This window comes from Arachis hypogaea, chromosome 12, assembly GCF_003086295.3.
Source record: "Arachis hypogaea cultivar Tifrunner chromosome 12, arahy.Tifrunner.gnm2.J5K5, whole genome shotgun sequence".
In the NCBI taxonomy this organism is placed as follows: Eukaryota; Viridiplantae; Streptophyta; class Magnoliopsida; order Fabales; family Fabaceae; genus Arachis; species Arachis hypogaea.
In genome coordinates, this window is record NC_092047.1 from 119,537,584 (window position 1) to 119,556,647 (window position 19,064).

A 19,064-nucleotide genomic window follows, 5' to 3' on the forward strand; every position below is an offset into this window, starting at 1 on the left:
AAACACAATACATAAACACAAATATTTTATATCTATGTCTTTAATGTATGTGTCTTTGTGTCTATGTCTTATCCTATACATCAACCAAACGGAGCCTATGTGAACCTGACACCCCAAAACTAAAACATTTGACATGACATACGAATTTTGGTAAGAAAGATTTTGAAATATTGAATAGAGACGCATATACAATCTTTGTGTTACCATGGAAGGATATACTCCGATAGCAAGTCCTAAGGCAGTCTCATAATTTAGGCTCAATTCAAATTTTGAATAAGAACTACTTTTTTATTAATGAATTAGAAGATTTTCCTAATACACCGAAACTGACTTTATAAGTTAATAATAATGTTATCTTATATTTATTTGTTTAAAACAACTTTTTTTTTCTTAAGTGATAATAATTTTTTGCCTAACAGTATCACAAAAAATTGGCACAAATAGAAAGATTAGAGAATAAAAATTGTCATATTATAAAATAAAATATTAAAATCTTACCTATTTTGGTCTTTTTTTTACCAAAAATAGAGAAATTCAAATTCACGATCTCTTAGATGAGTACGGAGAAATTATGTCATTTGAGCTATAACTCATTAATAAAAAATATAAGATAAAAAGACAGTATATCCAATTTTTACCTGTTTTGGTCTTTAACAAAAAAAAAAAAAGAAATGTGTGTTTTTATTTTATGCTCATTATATGGATAATTTAATAATTTTATTTGTGTCTAGTATTAATTATTAATCTTAATTTTCTCTCACATAATTAATATGTACAAGAATTGTATCTTGCATAATTAATATATCTAATATTATTAATCATTTCTCACCCAAGAATGGTTATACATATTATGTATATTATAGGTTAGGATGTCTTGAATTGAAAAATATATGTATTATATTTTGTAATAATAATAATAATAATAATAATAATAATAATAATAATAATAATAATAATAATAAATTTTAATTATTATTCTTATATTCTATATCATCAAATAAAAAATTATAGGTAGGATAGGAATTTTCATTATATAATTATGATTATACTTTTATAATAAATGTTTCGATATGCACCATATACAATTAAATCTAAATTTAAAAGGTTAATATTAAAGGAGGATTTTAACTCTCAAAGCTCACTACTACTTCTCTATAGTGCTATTCTAATAATGTGTTATTCAACTTGAAACTTTCCAACAGCTACAATATTAATAATCCTTATGCTGCTGAAAGTTAAAGACTTAAAAGCAGAAGCAACCTTCCTTCTAGTTTATGCATATATATTACATTACATATATGTAAGACAATTCTCAACAACATTAGAGGATTCAAGATTCAACACACACACATCATAGATTACCAGAACAGAAAGTAATATATAGTGCCGCACTAGGTATATAGAAATCACACTAGTTCCTCTATTCACCTGATGCATATGTTTGATGAACATGGTTTCACTACTTGAGTTTGTTCCTCATTACCCTCTAAGAATCGGAATGTTGTTGAAGATAAATATGATCATCTTGTTCACTACAATGCAGGCTTGATGCTTAGTTCATCAATGCATTAGAAGCTGGAAATCATCATCATTGTTCACCACCGTGTAATCATATCCGAGCCTGTTGGCGCGACCATGGAATTCGTCCATCTCATTTTTCGGTACTTGTATTCCGACCAACACATTCGCCCCGGTTTCACCCTGTTGGCAAACAAGTATGCATGATGCATTGATCAAGAGATTCCATACCAAAATAAAAATGGAAGAAGAGACTCGAAAATTTCTCACCTCCCCGCGATAGTGGAACAAACTAATATTCCAGCGCGGGCTGAAGGAGTCCAAGAATTTCATCAAAGCTCCCGGTCTTTCTGGGAAGATAAATCGACAGAGAACCTCGTTTTGAACATTTGATCGGCCTCCCATCTGATAATTGTTGTAAACAAAGTTAACTTAGCTCAACAATACAAAGACTGCAAGAGAAGCTATGAATAAGAAGAAATTCTAATCAAATACAAATTTTAGGTTGGATAGAAGTAACAGCTTCAATAATGAGTAGTGACCAATATACCAGGTAACGCAAGTGATCTTTCACCAAGTCACTATCTGTGAGATTGTAGGTTTTAAGTTGAGAAGTTTCCATCCTCTCCTGCATCGATCTTAGTTCCGACACTGTGTGTACCCCAACGCTGAACACAAATACGAAGGATGATAACATTTATCGGCTTACTTCTCAATAGATATTTAGCCGTATCCAAAAAGAAAGTCATCAAAAGCCAATCATCTGAGCCAGAAAGATGTCAATGAATTCATTGCATTATCTTACCTGTAGAGGACCACAGCCTTCATATCGGAATTACATCTGTATTTGAACTCCGTGATATTAACCTGCCCAACCTGCGAGGCCAAAGGGTTAGATCAACTATGAAAAACCCTTTTCTTAACGAAAAGTGTCACTCGAAGTCGTATATATAATATACCAGTTGACAAAAATGTTTGAAACTGCCAGGTTCCTCTGGCAGAACAGTTGCAAGCACAGCCTCTTGTTTGCGACCAACGTTAGCGAGCTCAGTCACCACCCTAAGTTTATCAAAATTCATGTTTGCTCCACTGGTTATTGCTACAATATTTTCACCCTTGATCCCGTAATACTTGCAGTATGCCTCGGCTCCAGCAAGGGCAAGGGCACCAGCTGGTTCTAAGATGCTCCTTTTCTCCTCGAACATGTCCTGCAAGAAGTTTTACTCCTGTCATCATCTCCAAACAGTTCAAGTCATATAGAATCTGCCATGTGCTTTTCGTCCAATGTATATTGTGCAATAATTTTTGCAATGAACTCTGGCTCTAGATATTATATGGAAGATAGTTGTACAACTATTTGAAATTTAACTTCTCACACGCAATTTTATAGGTCCCTAAGCAATTTTATAGCTTGAGCAACAAACATCAAGAGAACTACATTTGAACCAGCCAGCACTGGAGATCTCACCTTTATTGATGCGCAAATTGAATCACGGCTCACAAGAACAACACCATCCACCAAATCCTTGCATAAGCGGAAAGTTTCTTCACCGACCTCTTTAACAGCTACACCATCTGCAAATCCTCCAACCTGGTCCAAAATCACTCTTTGACCATGGTGAAGTGATAAAGCCATTGCATTTGCATCAGTGGGCTCTACCCCAATGATCTTAACCTGTGTAAATATGTTAATGGTCATTTGATTGCTCTTAATCAAAGAAAAGTGAAATGGAAAAGGATTCATATAAAATCATGTGAACCTGGGGAGAAACCCTCTTCACATAAGCAGCAATACCAGCAATGAGACCACCGCCTCCCACAGGCACAAAGATTGCATGTAGCGGACCCTGAATTTGGCGCACAATTTCCATACCAACGGTTCCCTGGCCCATTATAACATCAGGATGATCAAAGGGAGGTATGAATGTAAGGCCCTCCTCTTTTGCACGTTTCTTAGCATATGCTTGTGCTTCGTCGTATGAATCCCCAATGAGGACAACCGTAGCCCCCAGCCTCTCCACAGATTTCCACTGTAAAGTTCAAACGGGCGAAAAAGAAGAAGCGATGAAAACACCTTATAACTAGATTTCTTTTGAAATACAACAGCAAACATATAGGTGAGCAGAAAAATCAATGACGAGTACCTTAATTTCTGGAGTGGTAACAGGCATTGCGATCACAGCTTTGCAATTCAGTTTCTTAGCAGCTAATGCAGTTCCTTGAGCATGATTTCCAGCTGACGAGCAAATAACCCCTTTCTCCAACTGCTCCTTTGTAAGTTTCGCCATCATATTATAAGCTCCGCGGAGCTTAAATGAGAAAACCTGGCATTGGCAATAGCCCACAATCTCAGAAACTCAATGACAATGCACATATACCACTTCAACGCACGCACATATTCCACTGCAAAACATACACATTCCACTATTTATTCATGATTTGCTTAAAGCACAAGGCCATGTTAAACTTCCCAGTGCAAATGTTACATAATCAAATCAAAATTTCAAGTGTACCCAACCGGACAAAGTGAAAGCTAACTCAGGAAACTTTTGATCATAAGTAGTTTTGCATTAAAATAAGCAAACAATCTAAATTGAGTAAATTCTAATTGACTTATAGACCATAGCTCCTATCATCTACACCATAACTACCAAAGCTATTTCCTTTATACAAACAAAAATAAGCAACATCATCAAAATTCAAAACCACATCAAAATCCAAAAAAAAAAAAAAAAACTGTAAACAAACGGGTACATGCCTAAAACCAGAAACTTTCAGCTAAACTTAAGAGAGTTCCCGATGTCACAATCAAGGAAAGTGTAAAACTTTGTGAGGGTAGAAAATAACAACAAACTACTGCAAAACTTTAACTGATTGATTGAAACAAAGTTGATAGCTCCTTCCATCTACACAATAAACATCACAGCTATTTTCTACAGAAAAAAAAAAAAAAAAACTCAAATTACAAATCACTCAACACAATCAATCCACATTAAGGAAAAAAAAATCAAAATTTGACACCAACCCACAAGAAACAGAGTTATAAACTAAAGAACCCAAGTTTCAAAATTGAAAAACTTACGGGTTGCAAGTCCTCCCTTTTGAGCCAAACCTTAACACCGAGTCTCTCAGAGAGCTTAGGAGCGAGCTGAAGAGGTGATTCAATGGCGACATCGTAGACCTTCGAAGAGAGTATGTTCGTTAAGTAGGTCATGGCGCCGATTACCGCGTCGTTTCCGTCGGAGCCTGATCGTTCCGGCACTGCCCCTACGTAACCGGGTGGGTACCTAAGCGAATCGGGTGAGACCCGAGGACGTGGCGGAGACACTGACAACAACGGATCTTCGACGGCATCGGAGACCGGGACGGAGGAAGAGGGAATTGCGGTGATTTCGGTGGCGGCGGCGGAGGGAGGGTTGGTGAGGGTGGCGGCGATGAAGTTGCGGCGGGTTTGAGGAAGCTGGTTACGTGGCATTCTGGTGAAACCGTGTCGTTTAAGGAGTGGCTGCGGCGTGGTGGTGGTGGTGGTGGTGGTGGAGAATCGGAGAGTGTCCATGATTGAGAGAAAGAGACAAAGTTGGACGCTTTTTTTGTTTTCTTGTTTGCTTTCGAGAAATTATGGTCTCCTTCTTTAGCAATTTGCAGCGAGGGAAATGAGAGGAACCACTTGAAGCTTTTATATATATTTATGAAAATAAATATATATTAAAAGTATTTTTAAGAAATGTCTAATAACAAAGAATATTTTTGTCTTTTATCATAAATTAAAAATGTTTCTGTCAATAACTAAATAATTCGAGATTATTTTTTGTGGTATTATATCTCAATGGAAAAATAAATATATTTTTTCTAGTATCATACAAATTAATCTCTATTTTTAAAAATATTAAATAATTTAATTCTTCAATTATGGAAATTACTAAAAGTTAATTCAAAAGTCCACTACTCCTTATATAAATAGATTAATATTATATAATCAACAAATATTATTATTTTTGCTCAATAATAATTTGTATCTATGTTTATATATATTTTATATATAAAATATATATAATTTATATTTATATTTATATTATAATTTTATGTACATAAATTAATATAATTTATATTTATATTTTTTAGAATATATATATATATATTTATTAAAATTATTTATTAATAATAATTTAATGTTTATATTGGTCAAAATAGTAAGTTGCTAATCCTTCTCTAATAAACAATTAATGGAAAGGAAAAAGAGACCAAAGGGGTGAGGTTATGTGTCTGCTCTACCATGTCCATATGAGGTGTTCAATATCTAAGATTGGTTTCTTCTCTAAATAAAAAATGCTTCAAAAAACATAATTTTTGACAAAATAAATCAAAGGAAAATATCTGTTTGAGACTCAAATTTTTAAAAATAGATACTGAAATTTTAATAATATTTCTTTTAAAATATTTTTATTTAATTTTTTAATTTATAAATCTATCTATCAATCTTTATATTTATCTTAAACTAAATACAATAATGAGGCATAATTTAATTTTTATCTCTCAACTCAATTTTGATTTCTGTTTTAAATACGGCCTAAATATTTATGACTTTTTAGGAGTTACAAATTGAAAGACTTATTTTTTAAATCTCATTTTATTAATATTAATATCTTTTATTAGATACTATTTTAGTAATTAAAAAATATTAAAAAATTATCAAAATTTATTGATTTTAGTCATTATTTTTAGTTATTAATTTAATTTCTTTAGTCTAATTATTTAATAAGATACTTTAGTCTATATTTTTAAATATTAATAACAAACTGATAATTAAAAATAATAATTTTTTATGATCATCTAGCATTCTTCTGTAATTTATTCTTCTTATTAATTAAAATAACACCGTGGTCTCACAAACATAAATCCCAATTTTTTGAAAGATTAGTTTAGTCTTGTGTTAATTAATGAGACTAGAAAAATATATATGGATATTTTGCTAGGTAATCATCAAATGGGAAATGCATTATTTGACTGGAAAACCTTTTTATGAAATATGTCAAAAGAAAATGAATAGATGCATTGTATGTACTTTATTTGATTCATAAGATTTAAGAGATATATGACACTATTAACTTATTATGACTCTAATTTTTCTTTAATAATAGATAAAGAAGAGCCGTTGCAAATTAAATTACACTATCATTTCACCACCTAACACTTTTTACTATAAAATTATATGTACATATAATGCTAATGTACAAGCATATTAAAAAGGTGTAGGGTTAAAGGCTTGTTTTGATAAAGTATTATTAAAAAGGTGAAGGGTTAAAGGCTTGTTTTGATAAAATATTATTTTGTTTTTTAATGTTTAGATAAATTTTAATTCAATTTTTAATATTTTAAATATTTTATTTTAATCTTAAAAAATTTTAGATGTCCTATTCAAATCTCAAAAAAATTTGACACAAATAATTATTATATTTAAGAGTTAGTAATATTTGATATTAATATGTATGAAAAATTGATTCATCAATGATTATTAATATAAATGTTTTTTCTTTAATTCTAGAACATTAATAATTAATTGATAGAATTTGAAAATTTTTTACAAAAAAAAATTAAAAATAATGTTATAAAAAAAGTTTAATTATGCTTCTCTAACACAATAATAAAAAATATAACTTAATAATAACGTTGGTAATGTTGATATCATTCATTCTGTTAACTTACTATATTATGTGTTTGCATTTTCTAAAATCTTAAACACTTGTGACATAAGTTAAGGTATGATAACAAGTAACTCAATCAATTTTACTTGTGGTTAAAATTTAATTAAATTAATTGATGCATTTATTTTTTTACGGTTTTTCAATCATAATAAATTTAGCCAAGCAAGAGAAGAGAATTTCCTCTAAGAAAATATTGAATGGGTAAACCCTATTATTTCACGCTATGCTTGTAGCTATGGCAGGTTAGGAATTATGAATTTATGACGATGGATAGATCCTATTAAGTTGTTGATCAAGGAGATTGAATAATTCTTCTTTTGGAAAATTAGGGTAGTGATTATATTGTACATAAAAAATTAAAAGAACCATTTTTTTTTTAAAGTTAAAAGTTAAACTTGAATCCGCAGCCTCTAAATGAATATAAAGACTATACTATTTGAGTTATAACTCATTAACAAGAAGAATAACATTTTACTAACAATTGATTCTAATGGATTAATCTTTTGATATTTTATTAGTTTTATTTTCACATATACATATAAATTATTATAATTTCTACTTATATTACACAAAAAAAATTTTTTCAAAATATACACACACAAATTTAATCATAAAATTAAATACTATATATTTATTTGTAAAGACATATGTTAGTTATTTTATACCTTTTTAATATATACTTTATATTTTAATATACATTATTCTATAAAAATAATTAAATTTATAAATAAAATTTTATATACATGTAACATAGTTAAAATTTGACACACAGATTAACATAACGATCAAGTATTTTGCAACTCTTCTACGAATATTGTGTGGCTATATATTTATTTTTTATTAGCAATATTATTGATCATCACATCTATCAAAATGACACTCATAATTGTACAAAGAAGATGTATATACCTTCTTCCTTTATAAAAAAAAAAAAGAAAGGTTTTTTCTTGATGTAAAGTTATAAGTTTTCCCATCCATGTGTTAAAAAAAGTGTATTACAAAAAAAAAAATTATTTTTCCTAAAAATCCATTCCCTTTTCTGTTGGAAAGAAAAACGCAATATTGCTCCGATAATTGATTATGTATACTTTGTTTAAGAAAAACGTGATGACTAAATGTATGTACATTAACACCTTGTACGAAATTTTCTGAGCTGATATAATTAATATAAGCCTCCATCATAGTCTAAAATATTTGGTGCTGGAAAAATCATTAAGAAAGATATATGAGAACAAAAGCGTATCTGAAAAAGATTATGGTGATGATTTGAATATGTTGGAGACTAATAAAATTTTAAATTATTATTTATATTTAAATGTGATCTATTAAACTTTAAATTTTAAATAAAATAGCAAAAATATTTAGTAATAAAAAAATTAACAAAAAATAGTAAGAATTTTTTATTTAATATTTATTAATATTATAATAATTAATAAATGTTAAATAAGATAAATCTTGGTTTTTTTTTAGTATTACCAATAAAATAGTATCTCCGATTTCATTCTCATATAAATTTAAATTAAAAGTAATAATAATTTATTTAAGTGTTCAACATTTATGATAATACAGGTCAAACTGTTTGATCGCCCTTGGAAGGTCATGGACCATACCAGGTACACTAAAGCAACATTTTGAGAGCTGGACGCATGCAAAAAGTGGTTGGTTGGATTCTTTGCTGTAGTTTGGACAATTTGGCTAGAAAGAAATGATAGAATCTTCAATAATCATGCGTCAGGAGTAGTGGAAATCATCAACATGTCTTTTATGCTCTCTGACGAGTGATTTGGTGGTGCTCCCTTTGGGTTTTTGATGGCTATACCGAAGATGACGAGAGATTGATATCACTTTTAATTTGGGGTTGTTAGTAATGTTTGTGTTTTGAGATTTACTTATGTTTCCTGGATTTGGTTGTTCCACCATGTTGTATTGAGTACTTCTTAATTCAAAAAAAAAAAGTTATTTAATATAAAATAATTTAATTTACGATTATTAATAGTGTTAGAATATAATTAGAATCAATTAGAATCAATTAGAATTATTTAGTATATCTGAATATTTATTATAGAATATTACGTTATTATTATTATGATTTTCTTATCACCTATATAACCCTTCTATATTGTATCATTCTAGATAACCTAAATAAACAATTTAAACATACTCAATAATATATCATTCTTTCTTCAGTTTAATCTCTTATTTCTAACAAATAGTATTATCCATAAATAAATTAAAAAATTAATAATTTTCTAACCATTGGCACATGCAACAACACGATAGATATATAAAATTTTAGTTTTAAACCATTATTCATGCGAATCTATTTAAAATAATGAAAGTACCAAAACTCTGAATTAATTCAAAATAATAACAATAATAATGTATTTCTTTAATATGTGTAACTAACAATAAAACCTAAGATATTGCCTCGTGACTGATTCTAGTGATTCCATATGTTGTGGGTCCAACATAAATAGCATCTTCCTAAAAAAAATGACTAAGTGACAAGGAACAATTTGTTGAGCCATTGGAATTTTGTGCATAAATAATGAGATCCCTACCCTAATGAAAAAAAAAAAAAAAACTTATTCATACTCACATTTCATGTGCAATGTGTTAAAATTATTATATATACGTACTAGTATATTTGTTGTCAATTGAATCAATCCTTTATTCATTACACTTATGTAAATATAACAAAAGTATAATTAATTGAGATGGTAAATAATAGTTTATAAATTAGTTAGGAAGTTTTGAATTTAAATTATATGAAAATAATAATAAAATATATATAATAATAAAAGGCATTTTAAAAAAGATTGAATATCAATATTTTTTTATTCGTATAGTATATAATATATAATATATAGCCCTAGATATATTTTGAAAAGGAGTATTATTATAAATAAATTAAACTTTACTATGTATGTGCTTGATATTTTTTAAAAATAGTGAAAATGTCATTATCTCTCAGGGATGCTTACTTGCACGTGTGACTATGTGTTGTGAAGGTGGGGAAAAATCAAATCAAATTATCATTTAATAAAGAAGACTTCAGAGTTTGATGGCCTTTCTTTCATGAGACCCTTGTGCGCTATGATACACGGATACTGATACGGATACGGAATATAATATAATACAAAATATATTGACAAACGAATTTTAAAATTTTATAGAATATATCGACACACAAATTTTATAATTTTATATAATACGGGAACACGCATATATATAAAATATAAAGTATTTTTTAGATAAATTATAATAACATTTTGATATTTTATTGATATTAAAATATAAATTAAAATTTTTTATTATTTTTAATGTCTTATTTTAATTATATCAAATATTTAAAATATTTTAATTTTAATAAATAATAATATATACTATATTTAAATTTATTTTAAGAATATATGTTAAGAATACGATTGAACATGTTTACATGTGATAGTATTTATGTGTATCCAAACATGTCCAGAAAATTTTTTTTTATTTTTTATTAAGACACAGCAGACACATCAATAATATTGTATCCGCACAACTCAACGAAGTATTCATACTTCATAGCTCGTGTCCAGTTACATAGATAGTTATGAATGTTGAAGAGATATTGAAATATTACTTATACATAAATTTAATACTAAATATACGAAAAATTTGCAATAATAATATTTACTCTTATTTTTGTGCAATATTTATCGTAATATCCTTTTATTTATCCAGATATTTTTCTTTTAAAAATTTGATTTTTTTATTTGATGATTTTCTCGTGAGAACTTAGTGTTTATATGTTTAGAGATATTTATTAAAGAGAAATGTGATCTATCAAATAAATTAATTTATACTTAAGAAAAGGACTTCGATTCTCTTTTTCAGAATTACACTCTTTATTTATAAGAAAAAATGATTTTTTTTCTCTCTCCAAATTGCAGGGTAAATCTTAAAAGATATAAAACTATTTAAATATCAATACATATAGTTTTAGAGTGGAAAGAAAATTAATTAATTTGAATTTTTCAACAAATTTAAAAGGATTATATATTATTATTATTATTATTATTATTTTCTCCTAGTATAATGCTCTATTTAGAAAATATTAGTGGTAGAATAATAATGATGTAATGTAATACGAATAAGACAATGATTAAGGTAACTAGCAGATAGGACAAATGTTTTGGCTACTTTAGTAAACTCACTGCAATTTGTGGTCTTTTAAATATTCAATAAATATTAAATAATGGTTTTGCAAATGGAAGAACCGAAAGTTGTGTTGACTCATCCACTTTATTTATAACTTTTATATGACTTTAAAGTCTGCTAGTTGTTACAAAATTATTGCTTTTAAAAAGTTACATGGTTTAAGTTTGTTCTAGAAATTAAATTAGTTATTAATAAATAAATACTATTTTTACATGATTACGAATTAGTTTAGTTTGTATATTTTGAAAAGAGAATAAATGATCATTTATATTTATAAAAGATAAAAATATTAATATATATATTTGTATTATTAGATCAAAACTAAATTTGTATCTACGCAAGATATCTTTTATGTGACAAAAGTATCATATGTAGCACTCCAACCTTTTAAAGATAAGATACTTTTGTTACACAAAAGACATTTTATGTGAGTACAAATTTAGTTTCAATTTAATGGGGATATATATGTCAGCATTTATATCTTTTATGATATAAATAGTAATTTATTTTTTAAAAATGTTATATCTATATCAATATCCAAACAACATATTATTGGATAAATTAGGACGAAAATAAAATGACAAAATTTAAATTTATTGTGATTTTAAGATATAATTAGATTATTTTTTTAAAATATATTTATTTTTATATTTAATTGATATAAAGTTGACGACAATATTTTTCTAACACTTATGAATTTTTTATTTAATAATTATAAAAAATTTTCAACTCTTAAATAAATAATATAAGAACAATGCTAGGAAACTAAAAGGGTGTTAGCCAAAAACCAGCCAAATATTTTTGGGTGAATTCAAAATCTCTACGAGTTAATATATATAGATATTTTTTTTGCTAAGTATCAGAATATTTCTTTTTCACACTAAATGGATGTTCTTTTATATATTTTTCAAATTTTTTTTGTATTACAAATGTGAATAACTCTATTTTTTAAGAATTTTATATATTTTTTTAAATTTTATAGATATTTAATTATTTTTGTTAAAATATAACTGTATATTTCTTTTATTAAATATTAGAATATTTTTTTTCATATTAAATGAATATTTTTTTTATATTTTTGTAATTGTGTAGTTTATTGTCTTTTTAATTCTCATTCAAACTGTTACCTAGATTATTTCTTTATCAATAATAGGTTTAACATTGTAATTATTTTTTAGTGTGAGTACATAAAAAAAAAAAGTACATAGTATATAAGGTGTAATAACTCAACAAATATTTTCTAAGGGGAATTTTTCATTCTCTCCAACAATGAGAAGAACCTATCTCTCTCCCTCTCTTAATCCCTTCTGATTCATCAAACCATCAACATCACAGCTTGAACAGCTTAGGGCATGAGATTTTCTTCATGGTGCGGTGAGCGTGGAGAGCAACCAAGCTATGAATCAAAAAAAAAAGTTGTGAATTGAGATCAATCCAATTTTGTCATTCTCTTTCTATCCCTAATTTTTCTTTCGACATTTTCTTTCCCCCATTCTTACCTCTTCCTTCAAGCTCATCCAATAGAGTTTGATGAGAGGCTATTTCGCAAGATTTTTTCTTGGTGAACATAGCTGTTCCGATCAACGAGTTGGAAGGAAGAAGATCTGAATCCTTATTACTCTGTGATTCATTGATTTCTCAAAATGGCAAACATGGCAAACAGATCCTCCCATTGCAGAGGTCGTGGAGCTACATTGGCTTGCTCTCATTGCAACAAGCAAGGCCACACAGAAGATGTATGCTATAAGAAGCATGGGTACTCCTCCCACTTCTCCCAATGGCAGCAACATAACACCACCATCAATCACGTGATCACTGAGGGGCATGATGATATACTCAGTGACAAACAATTCCAGCTCAATTGTCTCCAAGAGAACATTGGAATATCAAGATCTGGATTCACTCCAGAGCAAAGATTTGCCTTGTTAGAGTTGATCAAAGACAAAAATGTGCAGCAACAACCTCATAATGCAAATCAAAATTTGACTAATTCCATTCACACTTCCACTCCAGGTAAAACCATTGCATTACATTTTAATGCGAGAATTATGAGCATTATCACTCCAAAATCTGCACTATGGGTCATTGATTTCGGTGCAACAGATCATGTGACTTTTGACTTAAAAGATTTTGCAAGTTTTCAAAATATTGATCTAATCAATGTGATATTGCCAAATGGAACCAAAACTGTTAGCACCATCATTGGCACAATCACATTCTCTAAAAATTTTTTTCTCAAAAATGTTTTATACATTCCTTCTTTTGATTTTAAATTGATATCTGTGTCAAAGTTAACCTCAAACTTACATTGTCAATTGTTAATCAATGATAAGTGTTGTGAGATACAAGATAGATCCACATCAAAAATGATTGGCATTGCTGAGTGTATAGAAGGGTTATATACAATGAGTAGAGAACCAGAATTCTCTCATTTTCCCCCTCTTCCAACAAAGCAAGCTTCATTGGCAGTAACTACTACTACTACTCATCCCACCACACCTTCACACAGTGAGCACAACAACATTTGGCATCTTAGATTAGGACACATACCCATGCATAAATTGATTTTTCTGAAGAAGTATTATCCTTTTATAGATAGTATTGCTTCAAAATTTCCTTGTGATTCATGTCATTTTGCAAAACAAAAGAAATTATCTTTTAATCTTAGTACAACTAAAATAAAAGATTGTTTTGATTTAGTTCATATGGATATCTGGGGTCCTATTTCTGTCCCTTCCAATGAAGGACATAGGTATTTTTTGACTGTGGTGGATGGTAAGAGCAAATTCACTTGGATTTTTTATGAAAACCAAATCTGAAGCATCACAATTGGTTATTAATTTTGTGAATTTTGTCAGAGTACATTTTGAAAAACAAGTTAAGTGTATAAGGACCGACAATGGGCCAGAATTCACTCTAAAATCCTTTTTTGCATCAACTGAAATTTTACACCAAACTTCTTGTGTAGAAACACCAGAGCAAAACGGGATTGTAGAGAGAAAACACCAGCATATTTTAGGTGTTGCTAGAGCACTGCTATTTCAATCAGGAATTCCACATTGTTTTTGGCAATACGCAGTTGCTCACGCCATTCACCTAATTAATAGGCTGCCCAGCACTAACCTGAATAATGCTAGTCCTTATAAGCTTTTGTATGGCAACTTACCTGACCTTTCATATTTAAGAGTATTTGGTTCTCTTGCATATGCCTCCACATTAACAAATTCAAGAACAAAATTAGACCCAAGAGCCAGAAAAACAGCTTTTCTTGGTTTTAAATTAGGAACAAAGGGTTTTCGACTTATTGATTTAAAATCAAATGAAATTTTCATATCCAGAAATGTAATTTTTTATGAAACTCATTTTCCATTTTTACATTCCACTAGCACTGACATTTCTGTAGTGCCCATTCGTACTCCACAATGCATTGATCTTTTTCAATATGATACACCATCCACACATCATTTGCAATCACCCACACATACCACACTCATAGATTCAAATGAACATTTCTCAAGCTCAATGCACTCACCAATTTCCTCACACACCATTGCACCCATTACCACACCACACATTAATAATGCACCTGCACCACAACACTCTGACATCACACATGACTGCATTACTAGAAAGTCTGAAAGAGTCAAGAAACCGCCTACTTATTTGAAGGACTATCATTGTATGACAACCCACACAGCTCACTCTAGCAATGTTTCCAACTCTAACTCTTTATATCCTATCTCACAACACTTGTCATATGATAAACTAACCCCGAAATATAAGTCACTTTCTCTAGCCATCACCTCAAATCAAGAACCTAGCACTTATGAGGAAGCGGCTGCACATGAATGTTGGAGAAAGGCAATACAAGATGAATTGACAGCTCTAGATCAGAACAGAACTTGGTGTCTCACTGAACTCCCAAAAGACAAGAAGGCTGTGGGTTGCAAATGGGTTTTTCGGGTAAAATTCAATCCCGATGGAACCATAGAAAGGCACAAAGCGAGGCTAGTTGCAAAAGGATTCACTCAAGTGCAAGGAGTAGATTATGGTGATACTTTTAGTCCAGTTGTCAAAATGACTACCCTACGAGTAATGTTAGCATTAGCAGCGGCAAAGAAATGGCATTTGAAACAGCTGGATGTCAACACTGCCTTCCTTCATGGAGATTTGGACAAAGAAGTTTATATGAAGATACCACCCGGTTTGGCTGTGTCACAACCAGGTTTGGTTTGTAAATTGCAAAAATCTATATATGGGCTTAAGCAAGCAAGCAGGCAATGGAACATTAAGCTCACTCAGACTCTTGTGGATGCTGGTTATAAGCAGTTTTTTGATGATCATTCACTCTTCATTAAGAAACAATCTCAAAGCTTCACTGCCATTCTAGTATATGTTGATGACTTGGTTTTAACCGGGAATGACATTGGTGAAATCAATTCCATTAAGCAAGATTTGGATGACAAATTCAAAATAAAGGATCTTGGTGATCTCAAATACTTCTTGGGAATGGAAGTAGCACGCTCTAACTCTGGAATTCACATTTATCAGCGGAAGTACACCATGGACCTTCTCAGAGATTTTGGTTATCTAGATTGCAAGCCTCTCTCTACTCCATTTGATTATAGTCAGAAACTTTCAAAGGAACCAGGTACCATTTTAACAGACAACACTGTTTACAGACAGCTCATCGGCCGACTCCTTTACCTCACAAATACTAGACCCGATATCTCTTATGCTGTGGGACGTTTGAGCCAATTTTTGGACTGTGCAACAACTTCTCACCTACAGGCTGCTTTTCGTGTACTCCGATATTTAAAAGGCCGACCTGCAACTAGTCTCTTCTTCTCCTCTACTTCTAATCTGCATCTCACTGGATTTGCCGATGCTGACTGGGCTACCTGTGCCGATACTCGTCGCTCCATTTCCGGTTATTGCTTCATGCTTGGGAACTCGCTCATTAGCTGGAAGAGTAAAAAGCAAACCACAGTTGCCAAGTCCTCTGCAGAAGCTGAATATAGGTCTCTTGCTGTTGCCACTTGTGAAGCTAGTTGGTTATCTTTCTTAATGGATTTCATTGGCTTGCCGCTTCAAAAGTCTATCACTCTATTCTGTGGCAACCAGTCAGCCATTCACATTGCCAATAATCGCATTTTTCATGAAAAAACTAAACACATTGAAGTGGACTGCCACATTGTTCGTGAAAAGCATTTGTCTGGTCTCATTCATCTTATGCCAGTTCGTTCCAAGGATCAACTTGCTAATTTTCTTACCAAAGCTCTGCCACCGGGTCCTTTTCTTGCCAATGTTTCCAAGCTAGGATTGTTAGATTTACACAATTCTAGCTTGCGGGAGGGTGTTACCTAGATTATTTCTTTATCAATAATAGGTTTAACATTGTAATTATTTTTTAGTGTGAGTACATAAAAAAAAGTACATAGTATATAAGGTGTAATAACTCAACAAATATTTTCTAAGGGGAATTTTTCATTCTCTCCAACAATGAGAAGAACCTATCTCTCTCCCTCTCTTAATCCCTTCTGATTCATCAAACCATCAACATCACAGCTTGAACAGCTTGGGGCATGAGATTTTCTTCACAAACCATATCCAAAAGGGCTAGCATATAAATAATGATTCGGGTGTGGGTAGAGCATCAAGCCATTTGTAGGAGCTGCCGGCCATAAAACTGGATTTTGATGGAAGTAACTCTGTTGTAGGACCTTGGAACATTGGAAATTGCATATTCTGGTTTGACATGAGTGGAAGGATATTGTGAGGCTGAGAACACATTAATGGTGGAAAAATTATTTTTAAAATTGTGGCCAGTTTCCACCGCAAGATTCTCCAATTGATCACTTCCTGTGCCATCCAACTTCTGTAGATCTACAAGAACCTTCAGCTTCCACTTGAAAATCATTGTTACACCCTTCATCTGCACTTAATCTCTTTGAATTACAATTCTCATAATAACGATCACCAGTCTTGCCAGATGTCGGTGATAGAAAAAGAGTGGGTTGCGGTGAGGCGGAGAGGACTGGTGTGAGAGAGAGAAGTCATTGTTGGAAGTGAGTAGGTTAATGTGGAAGTAAAGAAGAAGGTTTTTATATATTTTAATTAGATTTAATTAATTAAATTTAAAATTTTTAAATTTTAAATTAAAAAATTTAAAATTAATTATTAATATAAATTAATGTGGTTTTGTTTAATTTTTGACTGATATTCCATATACTTTTCCTAAATATAATAATACTCAATAGACAAATGATTACACACTTAGTACTATCTTCTTTTAAAATAATAGACAATTATATATATATATATATATATATATATATATATATATATATATATATGAATTTAGCATAAAACATCTATATAAATCACGTATATTTATATTGGTTATGGCTTTTTATTAGCACTCCAATAAATACATACATGTTGGTTAACCATAAAAAATCATGTATATAACCGTTTGTAATCAAATATTTAAAACGATATTAGACCGTTATTTGGAGTATTAATAAAATTAATATTAAAAGATATTAAATTTGTAAATATCTTTTACGTATATTGTTTGTTATTCGATGAGTGAAGGTATAAATTCACAGTATGAATAATTATATTATTTATATTTTATAGAAAGAATTTTAAGTGTATAAAAAATATTAATATTTTAGTTGTTTTAATTATTAATTTAAATTATAAAAAATATATATAATATATATTAACTAAAATTAATGTTTAAAATATAACTGAAATACCGATATTTTTAGTATACTTAAAACTTTTTCTATTTTATAATACAAGGAGTGGAAACCAATAGTGATTGGCACTTGCAGCATTAGTTGATGATGAGCCCACTAAGTTTTACGGCATTTGAGATTATTATTATTATTATTATTATTATTATTATTATTATTATTATTATTATTATTATTATTATTATTATTATTAAAGATAGAGAGGCTTAAACTCACAATCTTTAAGTAAATATGGAAAGATTATGCCGTTTGAGTTATAGTTCATTCGCTTGAGATTATTATTATTTTTATGGTAAAAATAAAAAGTAAATTAAGAAAGAAGTTAAAATTTCCAAAGTTGAAGCAGTAAATAATAGTCATTTTTAACAATTTTTTCTGAATGTCAAACTATATATAAGAGATGTAGTTTATGGTGGCTAAGTTTTAGTGTCTATGATGGCTATAAACTTCACAAAATGATATTTTTAATCAAATAAAATAAAAAATTGAAGCATGTTTCAATTCTATTAATAAAAGTGTAAACAAAAGAAAAAAATTAGACCATTTATCATATTTATTGACAAAAAAAAATGATCTATCGTTTTCTCTCGTCGTCGGAAATGAAGTCGTTACCAATGCCCAAAATTTAAAAAATGATAGTATCTAAAAATACTTACATTGCATTAATATTTTCATTATCTACTTATACTTTTTTTGTAATTAGTAATTTTAAATTTCACTTTACTAATATTAAAATTTAATTAATAACAGTAACTTTAGACTTCAAAATTTTTATTGCAGAATAAAATAAATATTTTAATTAAAAATAAAAGATATAAATAATTATTTATTAACGTGAGAAAAAAAATTAATGCAATGTAAGTATTTTTAGATGCTATCA

General features: G+C 29.5%; 1 protein-coding gene across 1 annotated transcript; it reads right to left on the reverse strand.

The window, feature by feature from the left end:
• Window positions 1–1,122: 1,122 nt before the first annotated feature.
• LOC112728894 (threonine dehydratase biosynthetic, chloroplastic-like) lies at window positions 1,123–5,190 on the reverse strand. Its single transcript, XM_025779231.3, has 9 exons — window positions 4,601–5,190; window positions 3,663–3,842; window positions 3,279–3,548; window positions 2,987–3,193; window positions 2,478–2,726; window positions 2,324–2,394; window positions 2,069–2,186; window positions 1,789–1,923; window positions 1,123–1,701 (listed from the first exon to the last, which is right to left on the reverse strand). The coding sequence occupies exons 1-9, from the start codon at window positions 5,072–5,074 to the stop codon at window positions 1,561–1,563; spliced, it is 1,845 nt and encodes a 614-aa protein (XP_025635016.1). The 5' UTR covers window positions 5,075–5,190; the 3' UTR covers window positions 1,123–1,560.
• Between the last annotated feature and the right edge of the window lie 13,874 nt (window positions 5,191–19,064).

What these genes read in the sequence shown, in the direction of transcription:
- LOC112728894 (XM_025779231.3), bottom strand. Translation starts at nt 5,074, where the DNA reads ATGGACACTCTCCGATTCTCCACCACCACCACCACCACCACCACGCCG. An exon ending in TCAAACATTTTTGTCAACTG is followed by an intron (nt 2,395 to 2,477) that starts GTATATTATATA and finishes TTGGCCTCGCAG; the next exon opens with GTTGGGCAGGTTAATATCAC. An exon ending in AAGGCTGTGGTCCTCTACAG is followed by an intron (nt 2,187 to 2,323) that starts GTAAGATAATGC and finishes ATTTGTGTTCAG; the next exon opens with CGTTGGGGTACACACAGTGT.